Source organism: Wyeomyia smithii, chromosome 3, assembly GCF_029784165.1.
Source record: "Wyeomyia smithii strain HCP4-BCI-WySm-NY-G18 chromosome 3, ASM2978416v1, whole genome shotgun sequence".
Taxonomy (NCBI): Eukaryota; Metazoa; Arthropoda; class Insecta; order Diptera; family Culicidae; genus Wyeomyia; species Wyeomyia smithii.
The window spans coordinates 207,756,666-207,784,014 of NC_073696.1; the positions used below are offsets into that span (position 1 = coordinate 207,756,666).

The window sequence follows — 27,349 nt, forward strand, 5'->3', positions numbered from 1 at the left end:
AGTTGTTATTTAAGGGGTAATATCTACCAAAAAAAATTTATTTTCGACATTTTTTTTATTGGCCTTAATCATGCTAAAACTATCCAAGAATCAAAATCTACATCGTCCAAGTACTGATCTAAACTCAAAGTTCGTTTAAATCAATTTTTACAATTTTATAACATAACAAAATAACATTTTTCGTTTATTTTGGCGATGCTCGTTTTCATTTTCAATTTCGAGGCTTTGTAAACTAGTAGAAGTTACCTATGATCGATATCGATTCCAAATTTGAAGTATAGAGGACGCTGCATCAAGTTTCGACCGTTACAGAGTCTCTACAGCACGTGTTTACTCACAGTGTCCTTTTGTTTAGTAAATCAGCCGTGCTCGTTGTGTATTTTCTTTGTCTGAGTTTTTTATACTTTTTAACTGTGAGTTATACTCAAAAGTACTTCAATATGAGTGACAAGTTTGAATTTTGCGTGGGATCGAACGCCAACCGCGTCCAAGTCACTGAGCGTCGCATGTCTGATACCGCGAAAGGAGGTAGGCGCAGCCTTAGATCAGATAAAAAAAGGAAGAAGAGGGAGATAAAGCCCCGGAAGGACAACTCTACGGCACAGGGATAGCTGAATGAAGATTAAAAAATTATGAGGGGCTTTATTATTGCGATTCTTAAGATTTATAGCGTTTGAAAACTTCAAACGCGTTTTTCTCAAAACCATGTTTTCAAAATCAGCGAGCAGTAGAAGTGAAAAAGTTTACATCCAATTGACTTGAAATTTTAACTGTAGCTTCTTCATCAGATTATCTAGTGAAGTACACACGATTTTAGCGATTGATTAACAACAACTAAAGTTATAAACAATCAAAGCCGTTTTTTTTTTGTCGAAACAGAACTTTTTTTTTTCAAACCGTTTGCGAAGAAAAATTCTAAAACTATAATCATGTGTACTTCACTAGCGACACTTATGTAGATAATTAAAAAATTTTTGTTTTGGTTATAGGTGGAGTTGGGCACGACTTCTACTGCTCGCCGCGAAACAACTTTAAAAAAAGCGGTTCATGGCAATCGCTGCACAGCCGCCATGTTGTGACAAAAATAACAATAAAAATATCTTTTCTATTCTGCAAGAGTTGCTCAATCCAATGATATATTATTTCAAAAAGTTAAATTTCCTGTGAAAAAAATCATGAAAAAAGCCTTGTTTTTTTGAGCATTCGGTAGATATTACCCCTTAAGCGGTCAAAATTATTTCATTTAACACAACTGCTTCCCATTAAGTCAAACTTTTTGCATAACGATTTGGGTGCGAACTGAGTCGTGGCTGTTAACTTTGAAAGAGAAACAAAAATGCAACGTGCAAAAGATGCAGGGTTTACAGTTGAAATGATTCACACCGTGGTAAGGTACTAATCGAAACAAAAACATTTGGTGACAATAGACAACTTTAAGTGTTTATCCCAGACCGATGTCATGGCAACTGTTTCCTGAAGCTGCCGCCGATGATGATGACGCTAGTGTTGAAAATATGATCATAAGCTCCGTTCATTGTGCCGCATGTGTTACTGTACAGATTTTTTTCGTGCTTCTAACTAGATTGAATTTAGGGCTATCCAGAACGTGTTGAAACATGTTTGAACATGACCATTTGTGTCCTGCACAAAATCCATAGAACGTTTAAAACAAAACAGTCGTTCTCCGCTTTTTGCATTCCTACACACTACTTGCAGCAACAGTTGATCTCGCATGGACGGAGCTTATTCGGCTGTTTCGCAAGCGCTGACAGCCTTTTGACGGATAATCGAGCCAGAGAGCCAGAGAAAAACGGCTTCAAGCAAAATGTATGGGGATGACGTTCGTGACAGGGATGGGTTTATCCATATCCAAAGCGCTAATTGATTGGAACTGTGGATGCTGCTGCTTCCTCGTTTAAAGTGCATTGCCACGCGAGAATGGTAAATGACGAAATATGAGAATTTTAAATTGGATTTTGATTTTAATATTTACTTTTCAAGGTCAATAGTTTTTACGCATGAAGTTAATTTTCAGAAAGAGCATACGTGATTTTGACAGATTTATATTGACACTAAAGTCGTTTTTACGCGGGGGTACGAAGCGCGTAATAAATGCGTGTATAAAAATCACGTAAATTCCGAAATCCGCATAAAAAAGACCTTAGTGAATATCTATTCTATAGCAAGTAAAATTTTATAGCAAAACAACTTAAACAATCGACTCAAAATACTTTTACTATTCGGAACAAATATTGTTTATTTGTTCATAATAGTTATGGTATAAAAACAATATTATTAACATTATATTATAACATAGATTAAAAACCCGGTTCTCAATCATACCAAAGATGACTAGAACAAGATACCTGACTCTTGCAGAATTCATCGGACATGATTGTCGCTGCGCGTGAGCAAAAGTCGAACTAATTTATACACTGTTAATATGATGTATACTTAACGTCAAAATCAACTGACAACAAGGCCAAGACATGACCGCTGAAAGGTGAAACAGTTTTTTCATTATCCATGTGGACGACTTGCCTCCCCATCTGGTCTCGAGGTACGATGCTGGCCTAACAAGCCGGTCGTCGTAGGTTCGAGTCTCGACTCGGAGAGACTGTTAGTGTCAGTAGGATCGTAGCGCTAGCCCCGCAATTGTCCTGTACACTTAACGGTTGGCTGCGAAGTCTGTGTATAGTAAACAGAAGGTCAAGTTCCGAATCGGAATGTAGCACCAAGGCTTTGCTTTGCCTTTTGTGGACGACTGTACGGTGCTGCCATCCGAAAAATGATAATAATGTGTACGAATGTTTAGTTCTCAAACATGAAGCTTTCCGGAAGAATCAAAAATTATCGGCGCATCATTTAAAATTAAGTGTACCATCAGAAATTCCTGATAACCGCTATGAGCACGCTCTACAGCCAAGTTTTTCACTATTGCCGAGGATAATAAAGCAAAAATTGGGTGCCCCGGTGAACCTGACTATATGCATAATGGTTCTGAAACCTGGCTTGCGACACATCAAACTTTAAGTTTTGGTAGAATGGGACCTGAAAATAAATATAACTCCTCAATATAAACCCCCACTCTGACAGTCAATTTCACACTTTTCTTTTCGTACTTTGAAGTGCAAAAAATTTGGCAATAGCTTTAAGCGCAAAAAATGACAATATCATTAATCTGCATGTTATCTTAAGCGTCGAGCTGACCAAACTGCTACACCTTTTTCATATACAATCTTGAACAGCTCAACGATCGATGACGGACTATGCACGATAAATCGGTTTTGCTCGTAATGACAATTTTATGAGAATTTAAGTCATCAGATGGCAGCACTAACCGTCGGATATCGGTCGTATTCAAAATGTATGAAAAAAGTGGAAGTTAGGTATCTTGTTCTAGTTATCTTTGATCATACACTAGTAACACAATTTCAAGAGTACTCCGTATCATAACCTACATCTGAATGATTATGCACAGTCTTGGCTCATTCTACAGTGTAAACCAACCTTTTTGTGTACCAAGCAATTTGGAGATCCAAGGCTAGATAAGCATAGCAAATAATGCATTTTCAGTTTTAGTACACCGTGTTATCTACTGAATTAGTACGATACTGAGAATCGCTTGAGATGTGATTCCAACAGGCACGATAAAGTCATACAAATTAATCAGAAAAAAAAGATTTATTCATTATGTGTTTATGCAGCTAAGCCGGTAAAATAATATTATTTAGTTTTGTGTGGAAGGCAGTGGGATTCTGTGTATAACAGCAGTAAGCATGCGTGAATATTTTTCCATGTCACCACGAAAATGCTTAAAATTTTACACTACAAATCATACAAAAACTCTGTCTAAGAGAACTTCTCGAGTAACTTTTCACATCGAACACAACTGGTACACTCATTTGAAGCGTTAATCGAAATCGTTATCTTCGCCCTCATCATCGTCGAAAAATGCCACGTCCGATTTATTCGGGAAGAAACCATGGCCGGACGATGAGTCACGATTGTCGGAATCCACTAGTACGGGATGTTTATTAATAGTTTGTTTCACTTTATAAGCTGATTTCCGCGTTTGATAGTTTGGAGGGGCAGCCGCGTACTGATTATCGACCGTATTTGTACAATTTTGCACCGAAATAGTATTATCCTCGGAAACTACAGTACACTTATGCACGGGTACTCCCCAGTCGGCCTCGGTGTCGTTCATGATCTGCATATCTTTTTCGTCGAAATAGGCAGTATTCCGATTATCAAGGCTAGAATCGTACGGTGATGGTGGTCCCCATACCGGATCGATCATCGAATGTCCGTAGCATCCGTAACCACAGTCAGATCCGTAGGACATCGGACAATTTCCTGTGATATAACAAGGCGGTTCGTGGTAGTAGAACTGTCGCAGGACCGGTCCTCGGCGATACATTGGGCCATAATCGAAACCATCATCGTAACATCCTCTGCACTGATCAGCAATCGGACCGTGTTGGGCGCCAGGATCACCGTAATGATCGTAGCATCCATCGCAGATTACTTTCATGTTTGCCGGCTTTCCACAAGCAACAAATGGCCACTGTTCGACGTAAATGCATGTCGGTTTCTCCGGTTGTGGAACGTAGGCGATTTTTTCTTGGCAGTCCCCATGCGGATCACATCGTTTCCGTCGTTGCACGTGAATTACATCCGAAGTGCACTGAGAACCACATGTGCGAAATTTCTTGTGGTGACATTTAACGCCTTGTGTTGAAGCGTGACAACTTTTTGGACTCACAGCAGTACAGCATTTGTCTTCGTTCGAAATTTGCCCGTCACCTTCGGTTATGTTTGCGTAAATGTGGATGTTATTCACATTGGTCGAATTCACTTGCGTCGGAACATTCACCACATTGGTGTTATTGATCACATTGGTAAGTCGTATCACGGTTGTGATGTTGGTGGGAACACTGAACTCGAGGTTGTCATCTTCATCGTTAGCTTGAAAAATAAGCTTTCTATTCAATGATTTCAGTGCCAAACTCGGCGGATCAAGATCCGGCATGTCATTAGATTCGATTGGTTCGACAGTTATAACACTTTCGAGGGCGGGAATCACCTGAACCTTAGGCGTCACTACATCTTCCTCTATTGAAATTTCTCCTACAGTTTCGGATTCGTCTTCCTGGACATCACTGGAATCGGATTGCTCACAAAGCATTTGTCTCTTCACCCTGAGCGATCTAATTTCTTCCACACACTCGCGGTAATCTTCATATTCCGTTTGGTTACATATTCGAATTTCTCCAAGGCTATCACAAAGATTTGGTGCTCCTTGAACTCCCACAAGCAGCATTATCCATAAAGTGAACACATATTGCACGCTCATCTGGAAATACGATACAATGTAACAGTATTAAGCCAATTAGCTAAACGATTCTATTTAATCTGCAGGAAATAAAAATTATGACAGAAAATCGATTGATAACTGTTATCTCTAAACAAATTCAGTCCAGACGTGGTATATATGTTGACAGTACGGAACACTCAAAGAATGCCGTTGATTGATATTTCCAGTTGCAAGTTTGCATTCCCAACTCAAATATTTAAGTGTCTTTTTTCGTGCCAAATACTCGAAAAATCAAACGATTAGTTGATACATGCTTTATTTTGGATAAGAGTTCCATCACATTTTATTAGCCTTGTGGTGCTATAAACAGGTGTAATACAATAATGAATAACATTTTAACGTACTAGTGATGATGATATGAGTTGTATAAGAATACACTTCTCGATTTAGAACAGTTTACCTTTCACAATTTTTAAAAACTATGTCCAATTCGATGCACTCAACAACTCAAAGTTCGGAAAGGTGAGCAGAACCTAATCTGTCGGTCGAAGAATTCGTACTATTCGTAATTTGCGCTTAGTCGCGCCGGTCCGTGGCTCGGTCAGCCTATCTTGTTATCATACGTTATCGAATTGAGACGGAAAAAATGTCGCGTTTGGCATGCTGCTATCTGCAATATTTTTTCCTGGTTTGACTACTAGCCTCAGATGTGGAAGTCAGATTACGAATCTAATAGTGCTATCACGAAGAGGAGAAGTTTTTCGAATGGTTTGGGTCTTTGAAGAGTTTTTTCTGTTTTTGTTTTTTTACATAATATTTAATGAACAAAATTTACTGTTTATATCGTATGCCGTGCTGTTATGAACTCATATTGTAAGCTTTCTAATTGCAATAATGAAAAAAAAGAGCAACATCTTTCACTATTGGTATTGGGTAAGACTGTGAACATATCATTAATTAATTCTGCTTCATAAAGTTAAATTTTTTCAATCATTAGTGAAATGCAATTTTTTTCAGACGAGAGGGCTGTTTTCTCTGTTTCAAATAAAATTCAATGATCGTTGCACATTAGTTTTGTCTTATACGCGAAATGAAAAAAGCCTCGAATGAACCAAAACCCCTTCTAAAAGTTAGAAAAGCCAAAATAGAGAATGATCCCAAATCAAGCTCAGTATGGCCGAAAACTTTCTAGATGCTAAAAAAAAACGAAAAAGTTGGAGAGGTTGTTTATAAGACACGACCGCAGAGTTAACGTAGAATACGACAGCATGTCTTGAGTCAATGTATTTCTTGCAATTGGTTTGAAAATACACTCAATGGGGTTAATCAATTTAATGGTCTCTTTGCTCCAGATGATAGACGAGGGTCAATAGTGCATTCCCGGTTAACTCGATTTGATACGAACAATTTTCTGCAGTTTGCGGTAGCGTAGATAATTTTACAACTTATTGCTGCAAATAGTAGGACTTGAGCGAAAAATTATGTGATTCAGTCTCACTGGCTCAAACATTCTTCAAATAAATGTTAAAATACATGCTGTAGACTTTGAGGCTTAGTTGAGATCAAAAGAGGTTAATAATGCGTATGTCAATGCCATTTATTGACAACTAAATATTGTTTTATTTTTCAACATAGAAAACTTTTATTCAATTTTGAATGATTTACTGTGATATTTAAAATCAACCTGAGGTGATTTATTTGCAACTATATATGGTAATTTTAGTCGCTATACTGCTAGCCACACACGCTATAGACGTGCACACACACGCTATAGCATGTACACGCTATATACACACGCTATAAAGGTAGTTAGGGACGAATGATCGTTTGGGGTTAAAGTCCCTTCAAAAGAAATCAATCAATCAAATCAATATAGCAAGTCACACACGCTATAGACATACACAGACACTCTACAGACATGCACAGACACAGACATGCAGAAAAGACCAAAATAAAAAATGATCCCAAATTAAACTCGAATGGACCAAAACCCCTTCTAAAAGTCAGAAAAAGTCAGAATAGAAAATGATCCCAAATCAAGCTCAGAATGGCCGAAAACTTTCTATATGCTAGAAAAGACGAAAACGAAAATGATCCTAAATTTATAAAAAATTGGAAATGATCCCAAATTGTACTCAGAAAGGCCGAAAACCGCTTCTAAAGGCCGGAAAAAAACCAAAATAGAAAATGATCACAAATTAGGCTCAGAATAGCGAACACTCCTTTCTAAAGGCCAGTAAAGGCCAAAATAGAAAATGACTCCAAATTGAGCTCATAATGGCTGAAAACCCCTTCTACAGGCCAGAAAAAGCCAAAATTGAAAAAGATCCCAAATTCGGTTTTGAATGGCCGGAAAGGCGTTTTGAAGGTCAGCATAAGTTAAAATAGGAAATGATCCCAAACTGTGCTCAGAACGGCCGAAAAACCCTTCTAAAGGCCGGAAAAGGCCAAAATAGAAAATTATCCAAAATTAACCTCAGAATAGCCGAGAAGGCATTCTGAAAACAAAAATAAGCCAAAAAAGAAAATGATCTCAAATTGAGCTCAGGATGGCTGAAAACCCCTTCTAAAGGCCAGAAAAATCCAAAATTTAAAAAAATCCCAAATTAAGTTTTGAATGGCCGAAAAGGCCTTTTGAAGGTAAGCATAAGTTAAAATTGGAAATGATCCCTAACTGTGCTCAGAAGGGCCGAAAACCCCTTCTAAAGGCCAGCAAAAGCCGAAAAAAATGATGCCAAACTAGGCACAAAATGGCCGAAAATCCCTTTAAAGGCCAGAAAAGGCCGAAATGATCCCAAATTGAGCTCAAAATAGCCGAAAACCCTTTTAAAGGCCAGAAAAGCCAAAATAAAAAGTGATCAAAAATTAAGTTTAAAATGGCCAAAAAAGCATTTTGATGTCAGCATGAGCCCAAATAGAAAATGATCCCAAATTCAGCTCAGAATGACCGAAAACCTTTTCTAGAGAGGTTCTATTCATTATCAGCTCTTATCAGCTGAAAATAATTTATTGGCTACTTGCGAGTAAGAATTCCTCATGTTTTCCCTTTACTTCCAGTGCACTACACTACACTACAATCTTTAAATCCCAAATTTACAAAATTACCCGAACACAAATGTTGAACACAGGAAATCAATTTACCACAGACAAACAGACATGCCTCTTCGAACAAAAATCCTGAAAATTTTTCCACCTTATTCGAAACGTCACACTCATGCGCCACCATGTGAGTTTACTGCCTACTAACTTATTTTCGTAAAACGGTTTTTGTCTTTGATAATGGGTGAGCACGCTTGCTTAGATCAACACAAGCGGCATTAAAGTAGTGAGGGGCAAAAGTACGCACGGGGAAAAAGTACGCACTGGCCTTTCGAAACATACGAACGAAATAAACTGGCAACATTATATGAATTTGCAGTATTATAACGTCAGGTAATCACACATGTAAACACATAAAATTCCGTTTAAATGGTGCAAAGCTATGAGGGTAATTGTGTTTTGAGCTGTTTTGATCTAATTTTCTTAGTTTTGGGAACTATGATTGACCTATTGGAAAACTACAGAAACTCGGAATCAACAGAACCCAAAAAACTCTTGTATAATTGTGGTTTGTAGTGTGAATTTGTTTTGGTGAAAATATTTCGAAGTTTGTCATAAAAGTCAAACCAGCTTGAAAACTCATTGGGGACAAAAGTACGCATAGAGCGTGGGGCAAAAGTACGCACTAAGTGCCATTAACCGTAATGAAAAAATGCGTTTAATAACAATGTTTTTGTACAGAAATTACTCAAGAATAACCAGTGATATGCGAATATGCTCCGAAACTAAGGAATATTATGGTTTTATGATTTAAATAATAGAACCTCACAACCATTTCAATGGTTTTGTTGATATGCTTCCAGAATGGTCCTTCGGCGATAGATTGCGGCTTCTAGAAACCATAGAAGCAATGAAAAACAAGGTCAAAAACCATCCAGTATTTATTTTCGCAACCGGGATGATGCCCACAGATCAGCAAATGGCCAAAACCCCATTCTGAATTTCAAGATGTCAACTTTCGGTTTCTAGAAAACAACCTAAGATGGTCAAATACCCTCCAATAAGTGTATTATCGTAATCGAGATGATGTCCAGAGCGTGAATAACGACATTTCGGATTTCAAGAGACGACTTTCGGTTTCTGGAAAATAATATGGGTATTTTCGGGATCGGGATAATGCTCTGACACCATTTAATGACACCAGACGCCATTTTGGGTTCCAAGATGTCGACTTCCGGTCAATGATGGTGATCGGCGATGAAATAAGCGATAAACATTCGAACTTTTTCAGCGTGTGAGTCAACTTCGTCTCTCAATCGGTTCTAACATTCATCGTACGATATGCCAGTCCGAGTGAACCAATTCGGAGATTCGCTGAGATAATTCATTCTCTCTCAGAGATGGAATTTCCAATAACTCTACAAACCAATGATTCACTCTTCGCTGATAGAATCCAAGAGTCAAAACAGAAGGGAAGAATCGCGAGACGATAATTATCGGAAAAAAAGAAGCGATTGCGATCGCTTGAACAACTATCCCCCTTTCTTTCCGAGTCGCATGTGTTGACAGTAAAATAGGTTTTTTATCGTTTAACAAAATGTTGCCTGCTCTGCCCATAATTCAAAAATTGGCTAATATGCAATTTTTACCAAAAACGAGAAAACAGTTTCTCGTGATGGTACACACCCTAAACAAGGTCCCTATGGAACCCGATTGTCAAAAAATGCATTTGGGAAGGCAGCAATCGTGAAACAATTTTGGCTAATATCCAAAATAATTGAGAATTTGGCTAATATCCAATATCCAATATGAACCTGTGGTATGTTCACGAACCAGTGTATTATTACTGAACTGTGTTTCTTCTAACTTTCGAAAGTGTGTTGTAGCTTGGTGGTTACTGGCGACAGGTGAGCGATCGTAAGGCCCTTGCATCAAATTTGACTTTTTCACGAAGAATATTTGATGCTACAAGAATTTATTTGTTGTACTGCGAAACTCAATGGTCAAAACGTGTGACTGTCTCCTTCTGTCATAAATTTTTACATTTAAAAAAATGATATTTAGCTCTTAGATTAGGAGTAATATTAATAAAGAGAAGATTCAGATTTCATTTTGGATTTGATGAGAAAAAATAGGAAAGTGGATTGTGAGATTACCATGAATAATAATATTTATATTGCTGCACGTATCAATTTTCTCGTCGTCCTTTTCACCCTCACTTGTGCTTCCGTGTTGTTCTATTAAATTTGAAACCATTTTCATCACCAACGAGTACGATATAATTCACATCGTATGGATATAAGCCAAATTGCACACCGTTTTGTCAACTGACCTTTCATTTATAATTGAAAAAACGGCTGCTGTGTTAAAAATCCGTGGTGGATGGAATTTTTCTACAGATTTTTCTGTTTCAACTCAACGGCAAGGTTCCAGCATATATAAAGGGTAATATACTCAATAAAAAAGTTGTCATGAACAGTCAAAATATGTTGTACCGACAAAAAACTTTCAAATGCGTTTTTCTCGATTTGATGCCTATAGCATATTAGCCAATTTTTGAATTATGGGCAGTGCTGTTGTCATTGTCAACTCAATGTTCTTTTGTTCGTCGGTTTACTTGCATCGAAGGTTTGTTCGCTGATGTATGTTGGCCGATATCAAAGTTTTTCTTAAACAAGCAAAAAACCTGCACAAATTTTGGAAAAAATCCGCAAATATAAATAGATTCGAAAAATGCTTGCAAGCTATGCACATAGTAACAACAAATATTTGCCATTTGAAAAAAAAAGAAAATCGGCAACGGACTCTGAAAATCTGCATTTCACAGACAATTCTGTAAATCTGGTATCCCTGTTTTGTGCTGCCTTTTAGTTGGTCTAACGCTTGCAGTTTTTTCCCTCTCTGAGTTTTTGGTTTGCGATACAATTTTACGATTATCGAGACACTCTCACTCACAAGGTGATTCAAACCAAAAATTTTCGTTCCACGGCTCGATCGGATCGGAGACGATAATGAATTACCTATTTAACCCGATGAGAGAATTGAGAAAGCGTATGAACAAGCGACGATAAACTCGCATACAGTTAACAGGCTATAAAGTTCACGGAGTATAGACCTTTTTACGTACGAATGTATTAGTGCACCTAGTTGAGGAAAGTATTTACAAATCGCCTTTTTGTTTGCTATGCTATGTTTTTGGCAGCTGGACAAATATTCAGTTGAATACTTATTATAAGTTCTTAACTCGTTTCTGAATGAATTTCTCATTCGTGATCATGAATCGGGGAAAGCTGCTTAACATTATCGACCAAAAATGGTAAAAAGTGATAAAAAGTTGGAGCAACGAGATGCGATGATTTACATTTTGGAGGAAACAAAAGCAACTTTACATGAGTTTACACGTTCATTAGTGTGCGTAGGTGAAAAGTCACTTATCTCTATTCTTTCGGCAGTTCATTTGTCACACAAGTTCTCTTCTCGAGAGACGAAACAAAACATCGCGTATTATGCGTGATCAGAATCCAATAGGACTCTCTCATGATAATTCTCTGATACGATTTTAACCATCCTTGCTTCCGGTTTTTAAGAAACAACCCAAAATGGTCGAGTACCCTCCAATATGTTTATTGCTGGAAATAAAATGATGCCCTGAGACTGGGAATCGACTTCAGATGCCATTTCAAAATTCTAGATGGTGACTTTCGGTTCGTCTGGTGTCGTGTTCAGGTCTCTTGGCATCAATCCGAATCCAGAAGTGTTCATATGAGATGGTATTTGGTCAATTTTGGATGTTTTTCAGAAACCGGAAGACACCATCTGGAATTTAAAAATCGCGTTTAAAGTTGATTTCTGGTGGCTGCGCATCATCCCGATCCGTGAAATACACACATCGGTATTCCGCCATTTTGGGTTGTGTTCCGGAAACCGGAAGTCACCATCTTGGAATTCAAGATAGCGTCTGGAATCGTTTTCAGGTCTCTTGACATCATTCCGAATCCGAAATAACTCATATGGGGTGGTATTTGGTAAATTTTTCACTGTTTACCGAAAGCCGGAAGTCACCATCTTTAATTTAAAAATAGCGTCTGGAATTGATTTTTGATCTCAGAGCATCAATTCGATTCTAGAAATACCCATATCGGATGATATTCAATCATTTATGGTTGTTTTGCGGAAACCGGAAGTCGCTATTTTGGAATCTAGTATGGCATCTGGTGTCGTATTCGGGTCTTTAGAAGCCCCAGTGGAATCTATTCCGGATGGCCCATTTTCGGGGCAAATCACTCCAAACCCGGCCTGTGTAAGTAATTTTAAGACCTTTGAACCCATAATTGTAAGATTCTGTTCAAATATTCATAAAGTTTCTAAGATTCAGAACATATCCCCAGAAAACCGGATTTCCGGAAATAAAAAAAATGTTTCGGGGCACCACTCTAACGCATCTAAGAAGAATTAGTTCAAAACTAGCAAAAAATAACTGCGAACTTTTGCCCCGTAAATTACGTACTTTTGCCCCGCATGCTGGGTAAAAGTTCGCATTTGAGTATTTTTTCTAAAAAGTGAAATTCTTTTGCTACAAACAAAATTCGAAAAACTCTGGTAATACATTTTGAAGACAAAAGGTTCATGTACCGCTTGGAAACAAAACCGGATTTTATAATAATCGTTTGCAATAGTTCTGTTGCAATAACAAATTAGTGCGTACTTTTGCCCCTCACTACTCTACTCATGATTTTTTGTCTTTGCCAATGGATGTGCATGCTTGTTTTTAGCGACACTAGCGGCGTTATTGCCCCACTAAGCAAAATTTTGAAATTATCGTTATTTTTCTAGTCGATGAAATCGTCATCAAGTGGCACGTCTGTTTGTCCGTGAGTTTACTAAGCTCAAACCATATAATACATCAGTGAATTCGAATGGTTCTTCGAGCCGAATCATAGTGTATTGAAAGGAAACCGGTGGCCGAATTCGTAATCGCGATTACAATAATAGTGTGCTGCTGAAGGCTAAGCGCACTGAGATTAAGGGATATGATGGGAATCCAATAGTTGACAGACGGTGATTGTGTTAACAGCAAACTGATAATCATATCATCAGAACTATTTTGCCACTCTGGAACGCTAGAAAGACAGCAACGGATATCATGCACTAGAATAATCAAGCCTTTTCAGGTTTTATGGAAGTGTTATAAACTTTATTGAAATTGCTCTATTGAAACTTCCATTCAAAACGATAAGATTGAACATGTGGCTGACGTTGAAGGACTGGACACTGGACTGGACTTCATGGAATATAACCGGTTCAATGTCGAACACTAATCCAGAACTACGAGAAAGAGATATAGAGAGACGGTTCCTGATAACGAGCTCTACAGTTTACTGCAACCCCAGAATTTTTTCCATGTTTATTTAAACTCTGTTTTAAATCTTGAAAACAGAGTAAATATCATGAGGGCAAAAAACAAATCGAAATTTTTACACACCAAAAAGCAACCTATCTTAAACCTAAGCCTTAATGCATAAACCTGATGTTGTTCCAAAGAAGCATTTGGACATACAAAACACACGTTTTTGTTGAAAAAAAAAATAAATATGTAAAATGAAAAATATAGCTAACAAAAGTTAAGAGCAAAAAATTTACTTTTAAGTCACTTTTACAGAAAATACTCTGTAACTCTGTACCCAATGAAGATAGGAATTTTGTTTATTCAGCAAAGATTCATATTTTTGCACGTTCTAAAACTTTGCCGAATTAACCATTCCTGGTATCTCTTAACACAAAAAAGTTAGTATTTTGGATATATGAAAACCTACTGTAACATATGCTCGCCGTACTTTAATATGGGTGGATTAGGACAAATAGAACCTTAAGGAGTTTATTGCAATTCAGCTTAACTTCAAGGAAAAGTATTGACATCGTGATTCCACTTGCCCCTTTTTAACCTATACGTTCTCGAATTTATCGAAAAAATGAGCTAAAATATGATATAACTTCGTAAGGAAAAGTCCTGGAGATAAAGGACCTCTGGCAAAAATGTGTGTTTTGTGTGCCTCAAGAATTCCTCCAAACAATACTTTCGTGTGAAATGCAACTCACAAAAGTTAAGTACAAAAAACTAACTTTTAAGCAAGTTCCATGTAATATACTTTATAACTTTCTACCGAAAGAAGATAGGATTTTCGTTTGTTTAACAAAGTTTCATATTTTTTAATCTTCTACAACTTTGCTGAACAAACTATTCTTTTATCTCTTAACACAAAAAAGTTATTTTTTTATTTTTAGTATAGTAAACTTTTCATACTTTTTGACAATTTGCGATTATGCGGGTCATTTATACAAACAATTGTTCCGAAGACACTTTTAAGCTAGGATGAAGGTCAAAGGCGCTATGGAATTAAGTTCACTTTTTGCCTTATTGGACCACTGTGCAATGGTTTGTTTATAGCAAACAGCATAGACGACAGGAAGTAAATAAATCGCTTTTACAAATGCTTAGTAGAAGTTTAGGAAATAGAGTGGTAACTAATTAATCGAGGTAGCTACGAGCACGAAAAAAACGCAACAGGTGTTACAAAACTGCTCCTGGAAGTTTGTGGAGAATTTTCATTAAAATGCGGCCTGAAGAAACAGTAATTTAGTGTAAATTCGAAAGTAAATTTGTTCCATTGTACTTACCCATAGATACAGTGTCGGGAGCGTGAACGGTTTGGCTGAAACCACTTCTTGTGAATCATATGTAATTTAATATTTGAACTTAAACTAATAATAAAAAAAAAAATGCAGTTTGAGCATTGCCGAAAACCAATCGATTGCTACAAAAATTTGGTTCTCAATTCTTCAAAAGAAGTGAACCAAAAGGTGTTCATTAGAGATGTTGTACCTGCCCATGGGCGTAGCCAGAATTTCAAATAGGGGGGGGGGGGGGTGGCAAGCTCTTCAAAATTTTAGAAGCAAAAATATGGTTCACTAAGGTCGCTTTTTACGCGGTTGTTTTTACACGGCTTTTTTATGTGGATTCCGGAATTTACGCGGTTTTTACGCGGATTTCGAAATTTACGCGTTTTTTCACGCGGATTCCGGAATTTACGCGGCATGTATCCCCCGCGTAAAAAGGGACTTTAGTGTGTTTTGAAAAATAGAAATAAATACTAATCTTTAGTGATTGTTACATCAAGGCAACCAGTGAAAAGTTGTCCTTGACATCAGAGTGGAAAATTTGATAATTCTTTGTCCAACCTCGAATATAAATAGATGTTCTTTACTAAAAACTCTTAAGTTCATTTAAACCTTTGGACATATTATTTTGGCGACGCGGATCTCAAGAATCCACGAACATGGCAAAAGATAGAGTTGATCAGCAGCCGCAACCGGGAATTCAAGTATCAAACCCCGGAGCAGATTTTGGAGTCCCTCTTTTTGAATATCATCGAGTTTGTCTTCGACGAAGAAAACGGAGTTACGTTCGGACGTTGTTGTTTAACCGCTACCAGGACCTCTTTGTGAACGATGCAGGCCAGTTGGATGATGCGGCGAAGGTGCGTTTACTTCTCCGAAAACTGGACACCCATTTGCACAGCCGCTATCTCAACTACATTCTGTCAAAGCTTCCCAAGGAAGTGAAGATTGAAGACACAGTCAAGATTCTCAATAAAATCTTCGGGCATCAAACTTCAAACGTTCCGGAAGCGGTTTCACGATTGTTGTTGACCATCTGCCGATGAACACTCAGCAAGCAGAGAGCACTCAACCGCTGTTCAAATATTGTTGACCTCAGCCAGGTTTTCAGCCGACGTAATGTGCTGAACGAGCGTTCAATCGTGCATGTTTCCATGGTAGAGCAAGTGCAATTTTAACGGCTTTCCCAGTCGCAGGGAAGAAAGAACGGGCTTTAGCCAGCAGGTCTATAAGATCCAACTCTTCCAAGTTCTTACGGTCTGCTCTCATACTGCTGCAATGTTTATACAAAACTTTCACCTCAAAACAAAATTGTCAACTTCATAAAAAATTACGAAATTTTCGGTTTTGCGCTTGAACTCTTCCAACGACATGCGTATTACGTTAGCGGGATGTAGCAAGGACAAGGCGTAGGCAGGTGCACTATTTTCATCGAACCGTGTTTCCAGTGAGGTTCAAGAGAATCAAGGTAAGGAATTGTCACAGCTCGGTTCCAATACTCCAAGCTAGTTGATGCAGGCGGATTTGCCCGGTACTTTTGCCGCTGCAATATCCTTGGAGGATCATCTGAAAAACCTGTGCAATTCCACGCAACATAGCGCAAGCATTTCAATCAATTATTTTTGATCTGGCTGATACTTTACACAGATGTTTCTTTGGGCTAAAGATGTCGTTTTGTGCTATTAGAGTTATTGAAAACAAAATTCTGCACCAATGTCAACATTTAGGGGGGGGGGGGGGGCTGCCCCCCTCTGGTTACGCCTATGTGACCTGCCCCGTAAATCCGATCCTAGATCTACAGCGGAGAGGGCGATTCTGGACTTAACAGCGACTCCGTGTGAGATCCATAAACCGTCAACATGCGACGAACAAATGATTTGTTATGACGGCTGCATAAAATGGTTTCATTCACGTTGCGCAGGTGTTGCTAAAGATTCAATTCCGGAGATATGGTACTGCGTACTGCCAAAGCAAAATTTGCCAGCAGCAAGCCCAGAAGTGCCAAAGTGGTACAGAGAAGCCAGAAAGCAGACCCGTGGAAAATAGACCTCTAACGAGTCGGAGAAATGCAGTTCAACTTCACGCAAAACGAAAAGCTAAAGACGGAAATGCGACTGCAGCAGATGGAGAATCGGATGCATCGTAAGTTTGAGAAGAAAAAGTTAAAGATGGAGATCAAACTACGCGCGAAGGAAAAAAAGAACGTAGAGCCTTGCAAGAAGAGATATTTCAGATTGAGCGGATAAAGAACTAAGAGAGTTTACGATGAGTCAACTTTTAAATCTGCTCAGTGACGCGGAGAACAGTACTCCGTCGCATAATAAAGGAAGAGAGCCCAAGAGCAGCCAAAATGGGTTGGGGCAGGGACGATTCGTGCCGACGAAAGCCCAGCTAGCAGCTAGAAGGGGATTAAATACCAAACTTCCCAAGTTTGCGGGCCAGCCTAAGCAGTGGCCGTTGTTTTTGTATCCTACAAACCATCCAACGAAGCTTGTGGTTATATGAACCATAAAAATCTGGTAAATTGCAGGAATGTCTGGATCGAAAAGCACTTGAGTTGGTTTCCAGCCAGCTACTTCTACCGAAATCGATTCTGAGGGTAATCGAGAAGCTCTGAAGGCATTACGGGCGCCCAAGCAACTGCTCGAAGAGTTTTAGCATCAAGTTAACGAGCTAGAACCACAAGAACCGGACAGTTTAAATAGTTTTATCACATTCAGAAATACAGTGAAGCTGCTTTGCGAACAATTGGAAGCTGCGGGACTTCGGCAACAATTCGTCAATCCGTTGCTTATCAAAAGCTTAGTGCAAAGATTCCAGATCGTGAAAAGCGCGATTGGATTCACTACCAAAGAAGGAATGCCGCAGAAGAGCCAACCCTAGTGGATGATACCTGCGCAGCGCATGTCGCTGTGCAGCCCAAACTGACACACCAGTCCAAAGGTGGTGGATTGTTCTTCCACAGCAAAGCCGGTAATTCTGGTGCCACTGTAATCGACCGCAAAGAGCTGAAGGCTTGCAAAGTTTGCGCGTACATCCGGTCTAATTTTAAACTTATGTTCCGGATGGTACCAGCGCCGCATAAACGGTTCCTTGATGAAGGTGCTTGGGTTACATTAGTTGGGAAGAAACTAGCAGACCAGCTCGACATGGTACAAGAGAAACTAACGATAACATGGACTGCTGATGTCACACGCAAAGAGAAGGACTCGCGACGAATGAATTTGTAGGAGTCCGGTGTAGGAATAGGTGCGTGTGAGCTGCTGTTGAACGACTCCTGAACCATGAGTAAGCTTATGCTGTCGAGTCAGAAGTTGGACTCACAAGAGCTCGCTGAGTACATGCTTGGTTGCGGATAGCCTCTTACGACGGGCAGCCGGAGTTGCTGTAGAACCAACAGCAACCTTGGGTGGGTGGTTTATGGGTCACGACATTTCGCCAACGCATCGTAAGAAGAATTTTGGGGTTCCACCGCGAAATTTCCAACGAGGATTTGCATGAGCTGCTAATACGCCCCTACGCTCTTGAAGAGTCGGTCGTGATACTCCCTCAGGAACCAGCAGAAGATAAAAGAGCACGGGAAATACTTGAAGGAACAACAAACGGAAACTAAATGAACAAAGGTTCCCAGACAGCTTTTCAATAGCTTTGCGAAGGATGAAGCAGCTATAGAAGCGATTAGAAAGGAACCCGAAGCTGCATGAAAAGTCTGCAAACAGATAGAAGAGTATCACCTGAAAGAATACGCGCATCTTGCTACTACCGAAGAGTTGGTTGAAACTTCGCCGGTAAGGTTTGGTACTTTCTGCTGAACGCTCTGCAAAACTCAAAAAAAAACCAGCAAGGTAAGACTCGGACTTGATGGTTTCGTTGATCAAAGTAATGACCAGGAACGACGAATCGCATTCAGTGGAGACTTGAGAAAAATATTCCACCAAATTAAAATTCACGATGATGACAAGCGAGTTGTTTGCCGAAAAACCTGCGACGTATCTCCGAACGTTTACGTCATGGATGCGACATTTGGGTCGACTAGCTCTCCATGCTCAGCCCAGTTCGTTAAAATCAGAAATGCCAAAGAATTCGCCACTCGATATTCCGGAATAGCTGCAGCGATTATAAATCGACACTATGTCGATGATCATTTCGATAGCGTGGACACGATTTCATAAGCAGTGGGTTAGCAAAAGAGGTGCGATTCGTCCATTCGAAAGCGGGTTTCGAGATACAGACTTTGGGAGAAGAGAAACCGTTGTGAGCAGTCAAGCCAGGCGCACCTCCAACGAACGAGCGTTAAGAGTGATCCGGACTCCAGGGTTGGACGATTTCGCTAGCTCACCGAAGCACTGCAAAGAAGTTCTGTTGTTCCTGTTCAAAGGAATCCACGGCAAAACAATCATCCAGCATCTGTGGCCTTCCAAATTCGATGGGGATCAGAGGCGCTAGACAGGCCTGTTATCGGAAGTGGAAGCCATCCGAATCCCACGAAACGCTGAAACGACAGTCAATATCTCGTTTGAAATTATTGGGCGCAGTACTTGTAGCCCGGATGTATCAAACAGTCCTAAACATACTCTCGCACAAGTTCTTTCGAACCGTTTGCAGCTGACTACGTTTTGACCAGCACAAGTACAAGCAGTTTGTTGCCCTCCGGGTTGGAAAGATATGGGACTGACGGTTGATACCGACAAAGCTCAACATGGCTGATGAGCTGACGATGTAAGGGCAGGGTTCGCCATTCAGAAGCGATCGAAGGTCACAAGCGGAGTGGCCATCAAACGAGGAAACGTTTGACAAAATGGATGAAGATGCGAAGGGGAATAATACTAGATTGCCGTTGAGGCCAACAGAATTGAATATGATATCTTTCGACAAAAAACACCCAATCATATTATTTTGCTCGCACGGAGTAACCACGAAGTTGATTCAGCATTATCACGGGCGATTCGGGCATGCAAATCCGGAAACTGTGTTCAACGAGATGAGCCTGTGTTTTCAAATCCCGAAACTGCGCTAAGCGATTCAACGTGTGGTAAGAGTTTGCGTGTGGTTCTGGGTGGACAGATGTCAGCATAGTCTCACCACTTCCTGTCGGATGGGCATTAGTCGTTTCCAGAGCATAGTTGGTTTCTCGGATAACGCAACATGCTTAAGAGGATCGAACAACGAGATGGTCCGAATGGAAAAAATCAACCAGGAATCCGCGAAAAAAAATCGTTAACCCTGCCACTGATGTTAAAAAGCTAATTGGATACTTTTTATATTGGCCTTTTCGGAACCAAAATACCCGAGAATCGATGTTCGACGACATTTAAATTTCAATGTAGCTGTTTCCGGCTTTCAGGAAATCCATAAAAATGTGACATTATTTTTGAATCTTAGATGGAGAATTACGCTTTCTAGTGAACTAGGTAAAATTGAGGAAAATGCTTAAATACTCCCCAAGATTAGTACGCCCGGAACTGGGAAGATGCGCCGAAATAGCAAATTCAATATAGTAATGTAGAAATTTCAGTATCTTTAGGCACAAAATCAACAACGCCTAACATCGACATAAATTAATAAACTATAACGATACTGAGAACCGCCCATGATGTGATTTCGACAGGCATGACAAAGTCCTATAAATTATTCAGAAAAAAGTTTTATTTATTACATGTGTTTTTTATGCAGCTCAACTGGTAAAATGATATTATTTATGTTTGCGTGGAAGGCAGTGGTAACCTGTGTTTAACGGCAGTGAGTGCACAATTTTTATTGTCACCACGAGGACAATAGTTGCTTAAATCCTAGTAATACAAAAAAAATAAAAATTCCTAGAGAACTTCTTGAGTAACCTTTCACATCGAACACAACAGATACAGTTATTTAAACCGTCAATCAAAACCGTCATCTTCGCTATCTTCATCGACAAAAAATGACACATCTGATCCGATCGGGAAAGAATCATCCCCGGACGATGGGCCAATGTCAGAATCTACTATTACGGATTGTTTATGAGTAGTTTGTTTAACTTTGTAAGCTGATTTCCGCGTTTGTGGCTGTGACGAGAACGGTATGGCATCGTAGTAAGGATAGTTTTGTGGAGCAGCCGCGTACTGATTGTCGACCGTATTTGTACAGTTTTGCACCGAAATGGTGTTATCCTCGGAAACTACGGTACACTTGTGCACGGGTACTCCCCAGTCGGCCTCGGTGTCGTTTATTATCTGCAAATCTTTTTCGTCGTAGTAGATAGTATTCTGGTTATCTATGCTCGGATCGTACGGTGATGGTGGTCCCCATACCGGATCGATCATCGAATGTCCGTAGCATCCGTAACCACAGTCAGATCCGTAGGACATCGGACAATTTCCTGTGATATAACAAGGCGGTTCGTGGTAGTAGAACTGTCGCAGGACCGGTCCTCGGCGATACAGTGGGCCATAATCGAAACCATCATCGTAACATCCTCTGCACTGATCAGCAATCGGACCGTGTTGGGCGCCAGGATCGCCGTAATGATCGTAGCATCCATCACAGATAACTTTCATGTTTGCCGGCTTTCCACAAGCAACAAATGGCCACTGTTCGACGTAAATGCATGTCGGTTTTTCGGGCTGTGGAACGTAGGCGATTTTTTCTTGGCAGTTCCCATGTGGATCACATCGTTTCCTCCGTTGAACGTGAATTACATCTGCAGTGCACTGAGTACCACATGTGCGAAATTTCTTGTGGTGACATTTGATGCCTTTAGTAGAAGCGTGACAACTTTTTGGACTCACAGCAGTACAGCATTTGTCTTCCTGTGAAATTGATGCGTCACCTTCGGTTATGTTTGCGTAAATGTGGATGTTATTCACATTGGTCGTATTCACATGCGTCGGAACATTCACCACATTAGTGTTGTTTACCACATTGGTTAGTCGTATCACGGTTGTAATGTTGGTGGGAACACTGAACTCAAGGTTTTCGTCTTCATCGTTGGCTTGAAAAATAAGCTTTCTATTCAATGATTTCAGTGCCAAACTCGGCGGATCGAGATCCGGTATGTCATTAGATTCGATTGGATCAACGGATATCACACTTTCGAGGGCAGGAATTACCTGAACCTTAGGCATCACTACATCTTCTTCTACCGAATTTGCCCCAACGATTATGGGTTGATCTTCCTGGATATCACTGGAATCGGATTGATCACAAAGCATTTGTCTCTTCACTCTGAGTAATTTCACTTCTTCCACGCACTCGTTGTAAGTTTCAAACTGCGTTTGGTTGCAGATTCGAGTTTCTCCAAGGTTACATGGATTCGGCGCTCCTTGAACTCCTACAAGCAGCATTATCCATAATGTGAACGCATATTGCACGTTCATCTAGAAATATGGTACAATGTAAGAGTATTGAGTTTCAACAGGAAATAAAAATTATGACAGACAATCAATCGATAACTGCTATCTTCAAAAAAGTATAAGAGTTAGTGTCCATGTGTTATTCATCTAACTCTTCAGTTATATATGTGGTGGTCTTGATAAGAACCGTTTTTGACATAGATCAGTATGATTCAAACTGAGTAATAGTTTGTCATGAAATGCCTTTAATCAATGATGTGAACTAATATGACTGAGTACACTCCTCGCTTAAGAACAGCTTACCTTTCACAGTTTTTAAAAAGTATGTCCAATTCGTTGCACTCAACAACTCAGGCTTCGAAAAGGTGAGCAGAACCTTATCTGCAGACCGAAGATTTCGTACTAAATTTGCGCTTAGCCGCGCCAGTCCGTGCCTCGGTCAGCCTATCTTTGTTATCATACGTTATCGAGTTTGGCAAGCTGTTATCTACAAATATTTTTTTATGCTAGTCTAAGATGTGAAACTCAGATGGTCTTTTTCGGATCCAATATTGCTATCACAGGGATGAGAAGTTTTTTGAATGCTTTGGGTTTTAACATTATTGTAGGATTTTTGGTCACAACTGTTTCTGGTATTTTTATTATTAGTTTTATTACTGAATTCCACAAAATCATAACTTTTTACACCGAATCGAATCAGCGATAATATTTTAATGTCCATAAATTTTACACAACTTTGACTTGATATTTTGCATGAACAATTTTCCTTAATTATACCCTGTTGTTATGAAGTGATACTGTAATCTTCGAACTACAATAATGATATAAACTGCTGCTGTTCGCATGAACGGAACCTGTCCTTACAGGTGAAGAATCAATCTAGACTCAAAAGTAACTTTCTAAAAGTATGTGCATTTTGCTGCACACCTTATTTAAAGTATCGCTGCTCAGAATCTATTATAAGTATAGAACAACTGTCTGATAATGAGTTTAATAAAAAATATACTCAGGAAAAAACATGGCTTGAACTGAACAAATTTTTGTTAAACACTAAATTTTGACTGCAAAGTGACGTTATTCTGTTTCTCCAGTATCAGCCAGAGGTTCAAAGGTATGTGTGGTCACTAGTAGGTGCACAGTTCACTTTTCTACAGTATTACGATTGCACGAGAAGTGAAGAAGTTATGCAAATAGGAATTGCAATGCATTTCCAAAATTGTAAAATTAAAGATTTGTATCGCGTTTTTCCGTGAAATTGTGTTACGCGAATAAATAAACAAAAATTTTTGTTTTTTTTTTTCATTGATAAACCGGGTGCCGTCAATCTCCAAAAATGCTGACTCTCACGAGACAGATAATTAACGTATACAAATTATCTATGATTCGAATAATTGGTTGTATATTACATATACTATTGAATTTTGCTTGTATACTACATATACTACAGTTCAAGTTCACGGTACAGTTCAATTTTTTTGAAGTAGAATACTTCTTTCAGGAAGTTCGGCTACATAGGGATGTGAAATGAAAATCTAAAACCGAAAAAAGTGAGAAATATGTCCAATTTCAAATGCTAATAAATCGGTTAGTATTCGATGGATTTCCTTCGTCTTTGCAGCATTAGATTGGAAAATCTTCTAAGATTCTTCCCAAAAGAAGATAATTGTCATTTTATTATTCACACTTGTTGAAAGTTTTCCGAAGTCCGTTTTGCGTGACTCGAACTGAAATATTTATTGCAGTTTTATAAAATTAACTAATGCCTTTAACAGTACTTACAATAAGTTTCTCCTATGACTCAAACAACAAATTGATTCACTCCGAAGTGATTGCATAAACCAATTAAGTAGCCTAGTAGAAAGCAATGATTTTAACCTAAATTTAGAATTCACGATGATATTCATCATACCTCGTTTACTTTTATCTGCCACCCAACTGCCACCTTATCTGCTATAGATTCCAAATAATGTTGAGCCTGATTATAAATGTAAAGATTATAAATTTTAGCAGATCATCACACATGACTGTGTCACACTTAACCTTGAATTCAACTATTCAATATAGCAAATATAAATCACTGAATATTTATAATATTCGTTTAAGACTAACGCACTAAATTCAAAGTAATTTTCTGAACACACTACTGAACTTTGTTGAATAATGCGCGATCAAATTAAGCAAACTGTATCATTTCTAAAGACACTTCTGCAGCGGCATGCGGTTCTTTTTTATCTGCCCTCGTTCTCGGCCAACTCCAATCTCCGCGCCAATTGTTCTGCGCTGGCTATTGTCCAACTCCAAAGTTGAACTCAGCAACGTCGACTCGCTGAATATATCTCCGATAACGAGGGGCATATATCGAACGTGCGTTAACACCCCCACCCGTAAACCACTACCTAATTGGTTTTACTTATTTCCAGCACGTCTAATAGAGCCACCTTCGTAGCAGGTCGTTGTAAAATACCTGAGCTCGTTTCTATATCAGCTTTGCGTACTTGATCGTCTATACCATGGTATGTTTTGACCACCCGTCCACGCAGCCACCCATTTCTCACTGATTCATCCACCACCACGACGAGATCACCTTCCTTTATTGGTGGAACTTCTGTAAACCACTTCGTTCTCCTAGCAATTGTTGGCAAGTAACACGTAATCCAACGTTTCCAAAACTGATTGAGTAGATGCTGCATCAACTTCCAGTTAGTGCGAAGGGATGATGTACCTTCCGTTGGTACTCTGTTTAAATGATTGACTTCACTCGAGCTCATAAGCAGGAAGCTGTTCGGTGTAAGGACGTTTTGATCATGCGTCTCCAAAGGCACACAGGTTAACGGGTGAGAATTGACTAATAGTTCTGCCTCTGTTAAAAGCGTCACAAGACCTTCATCGTCCAACTTTTCTCGATGCGAGAGAACTTTAAACGCCTCCTTTATGGACCGTACTTTTCTCTCCCATACTCCTCCCATGTGGGGAGCAGAAGGTGGAATAAAGTGCCATTCTGTATTGGCGTTAGTGAACGTACCCGCTATTTTAAGATTAATGGTTTTTATCTCGTCCGCCAGTTCTCTGGCGACACCTTTAAAGTTTGTACCATTGTCGCTGAAAATCTGTTGCGGTGATCCTCGTCTTGCCACGAATCTACGAATTGCCATTTTGCAGGATTCTGCCGATAACGAATTAACAACTTCTAAATGAACTGCTCGTACCGTTAGGCACGTAAAGAGTGCTACCCAACGTTTAACATTGCTTCGTCCCATCTTAACAACCAAGGGTCCGAAATAATCAATCCCGGTAAAGGTGAATGGGCGCACATAGGGTTGCACTCTTTCCTGTGGAAGTGGGGCCATACGAGGTACCAATGGTTTTGCTCGATATACACGACACCACATGCAGTTTTTTATCACTCTTTTTACCTCCGAACGCAGTTTTACAATATAATATTTTTGTTGAATTTCGTTAATAATAGCTTCATAGTTTGCGTGTCCAAATCGTTGATGAAAGCGTAAAATAAGCATTTCAGTGACATGATTTCGCTTTGGAAGGATAACTGGGTTGCGGAAATCGAAACAATAGTAAGCTGCTTGAGGATCAATACGACTTTCTGAGCGTAAAACTTCGTTTACATCTAAAAAAGGTGATAATTTCGACAGACAACTGTGCTTCTCCAGGCGTTTTCGTTGCTCTTTAGGAAGATCTAAGTTAGCTCTTAAAACGGCCAGCTCATCAGGAAATGCTTCAGCCTGTACCATTCGCCACAGACTATTTTCTGCCATGGCATAATCCTGTTGGTTCAGTATCACTGAGCGTGATTTTACTTTGGGTTTTCCCTTCGAACGACAGCGATTAAGGAAGTGGTAAATGTAAGCTAGCTTTCTGAGAAGATCCTTCAAACAAGAGAATCTTAGAGGATCAATAAATGGTTGAACAGAAATTTCTCGATGAATGTGTACGGCTCTGAGTTCTTCCACTGGATCTTCCAAAACTGGTTTAATTTTTGGCCATTGTGACTCTGTGAGAAGCAGAAACTCTGGGCCACGGAACCAACTGCTGTGGGGGTCTAGATTCGGTCCGCTTCCCCATTTTGTTGCTTCGTCAGCGATATTCATTTTCGATGGAACCCAATTCCATTCACTATATTCGGTTTCATCTAAGATCTCCGCGATCCGAAATGCAACGAATGGGCGATACCTTCGCGGATCGGAGCGAATCCAAGATAGAACTGTACGTGAGTCAGTCCACAAAAATCGTTTTTGAATCGGAAGACTATGATTCTGTGTAATTGTTCTTAATAATCGCACACCAATCGAAGCGGCACTTAATTCATTTCTTGGTATTGTGCGCGGTCGTATTGGGGTAACTTTTGCCTTTGCTGAAATTAAAACGCATCTACTTGTTTCTCCCTCGACGATGCGAAAGTATGCAACACAGCAATATGCCAGCTCACTGGCATCTACAAACATATGTAGTTGAAGGGAATTGTAATTTTCCGGTTTATAGTTTGGAAAGTAGCATCTGGAAAGTTTTACATCATCCAATTTGGGCATCAGTTCCACCCAGCGTCGCCAGTTTGAGAAATCATTATCGATGATTTGGTCGTCCCATTCTACACCAGATCTCCAAATATCCTGGATAAGAATTTTTCCATGAATGGTAAAATTGGCGATAATCCCCAGGGGATCGAACAAACTCATTACTATCTGTAATACTTGTCTCTTAGTAGGAACGACGTCACCGGTTAACAATGGTACAAGATCGGTTCTAAACTGAGATGTAAATACAAAAACATCTTCTACCGGGATCCACATCATTCCAAGAACGCGTTCTGTTGCGGTCAATTTTTCGACAGAAAAGCTTTTAACAATTTCTGCGCTGTTTTCACCAAGCCGTTCGAGTATGTCAGCTGAATTTGACTGCCAGTTACGAATTTCAAATCCTGCTTTGCTGTTTATCAGGCTGACTTCTTTCGCAATTCGAGCCGCCTCGTCGA

At 39.4% G+C, this 27,349-nt stretch overlaps 3 protein-coding genes across 4 annotated transcripts; all 3 read right to left on the reverse strand.

Moving 5' to 3' along the window:
* Nucleotides 1-3,700: 3,700 nt before the first annotated feature.
* Nucleotides 3,701-15,061, reverse strand: LOC129730482 (uncharacterized). 2 transcript variants are annotated; one of them, XM_055689830.1, is made up of 2 exons: nucleotides 15,035-15,061; nucleotides 3,701-5,359 (listed from the first exon to the last, which is right to left on the reverse strand). In XM_055689830.1, the coding sequence occupies exon 2, from the start codon at nucleotides 5,357-5,359 to the stop codon at nucleotides 3,914-3,916; it is 1,446 nt and encodes a 481-aa protein (XP_055545805.1). In that variant the 5' UTR covers nucleotides 15,035-15,061; the 3' UTR covers nucleotides 3,701-3,913. The 2 variants fall into 2 exon arrangements, with proteins under 2 accessions (XP_055545805.1, XP_055545804.1); XM_055689829.1 differs by lacking the exon at nucleotides 15,035-15,061 and adding an exon at nucleotides 5,781-6,080.
* Nucleotides 15,062-20,697: 5,636 nt separating this feature from the next.
* On the reverse strand, nucleotides 20,698-22,760 carry LOC129730204 (uncharacterized). The gene is made up of 2 exons (XM_055689354.1): nucleotides 22,666-22,760; nucleotides 20,698-22,386 (listed from the first exon to the last, which is right to left on the reverse strand). Exon 2 carries the CDS (start codon nucleotides 22,384-22,386, stop codon nucleotides 20,911-20,913), a length of 1,476 nt encoding a protein of 491 aa, XP_055545329.1. The 5' UTR covers nucleotides 22,666-22,760; the 3' UTR covers nucleotides 20,698-20,910.
* A 1,302-nt stretch (nucleotides 22,761-24,062) lies between these two features.
* Nucleotides 24,063-26,564, reverse strand: LOC129731329 (uncharacterized). Its single transcript, XM_055691225.1, has 3 exons — nucleotides 24,403-26,564; nucleotides 24,272-24,337; nucleotides 24,063-24,213 (listed from the first exon to the last, which is right to left on the reverse strand). Exon 1 carries the CDS (start codon nucleotides 26,466-26,468, stop codon nucleotides 24,759-24,761), a length of 1,710 nt encoding a protein of 569 aa, XP_055547200.1. The 5' UTR covers nucleotides 26,469-26,564; the 3' UTR covers nucleotides 24,063-24,213; nucleotides 24,272-24,337; nucleotides 24,403-24,758.
* Between the last annotated feature and the right edge of the window lie 785 nt (nucleotides 26,565-27,349).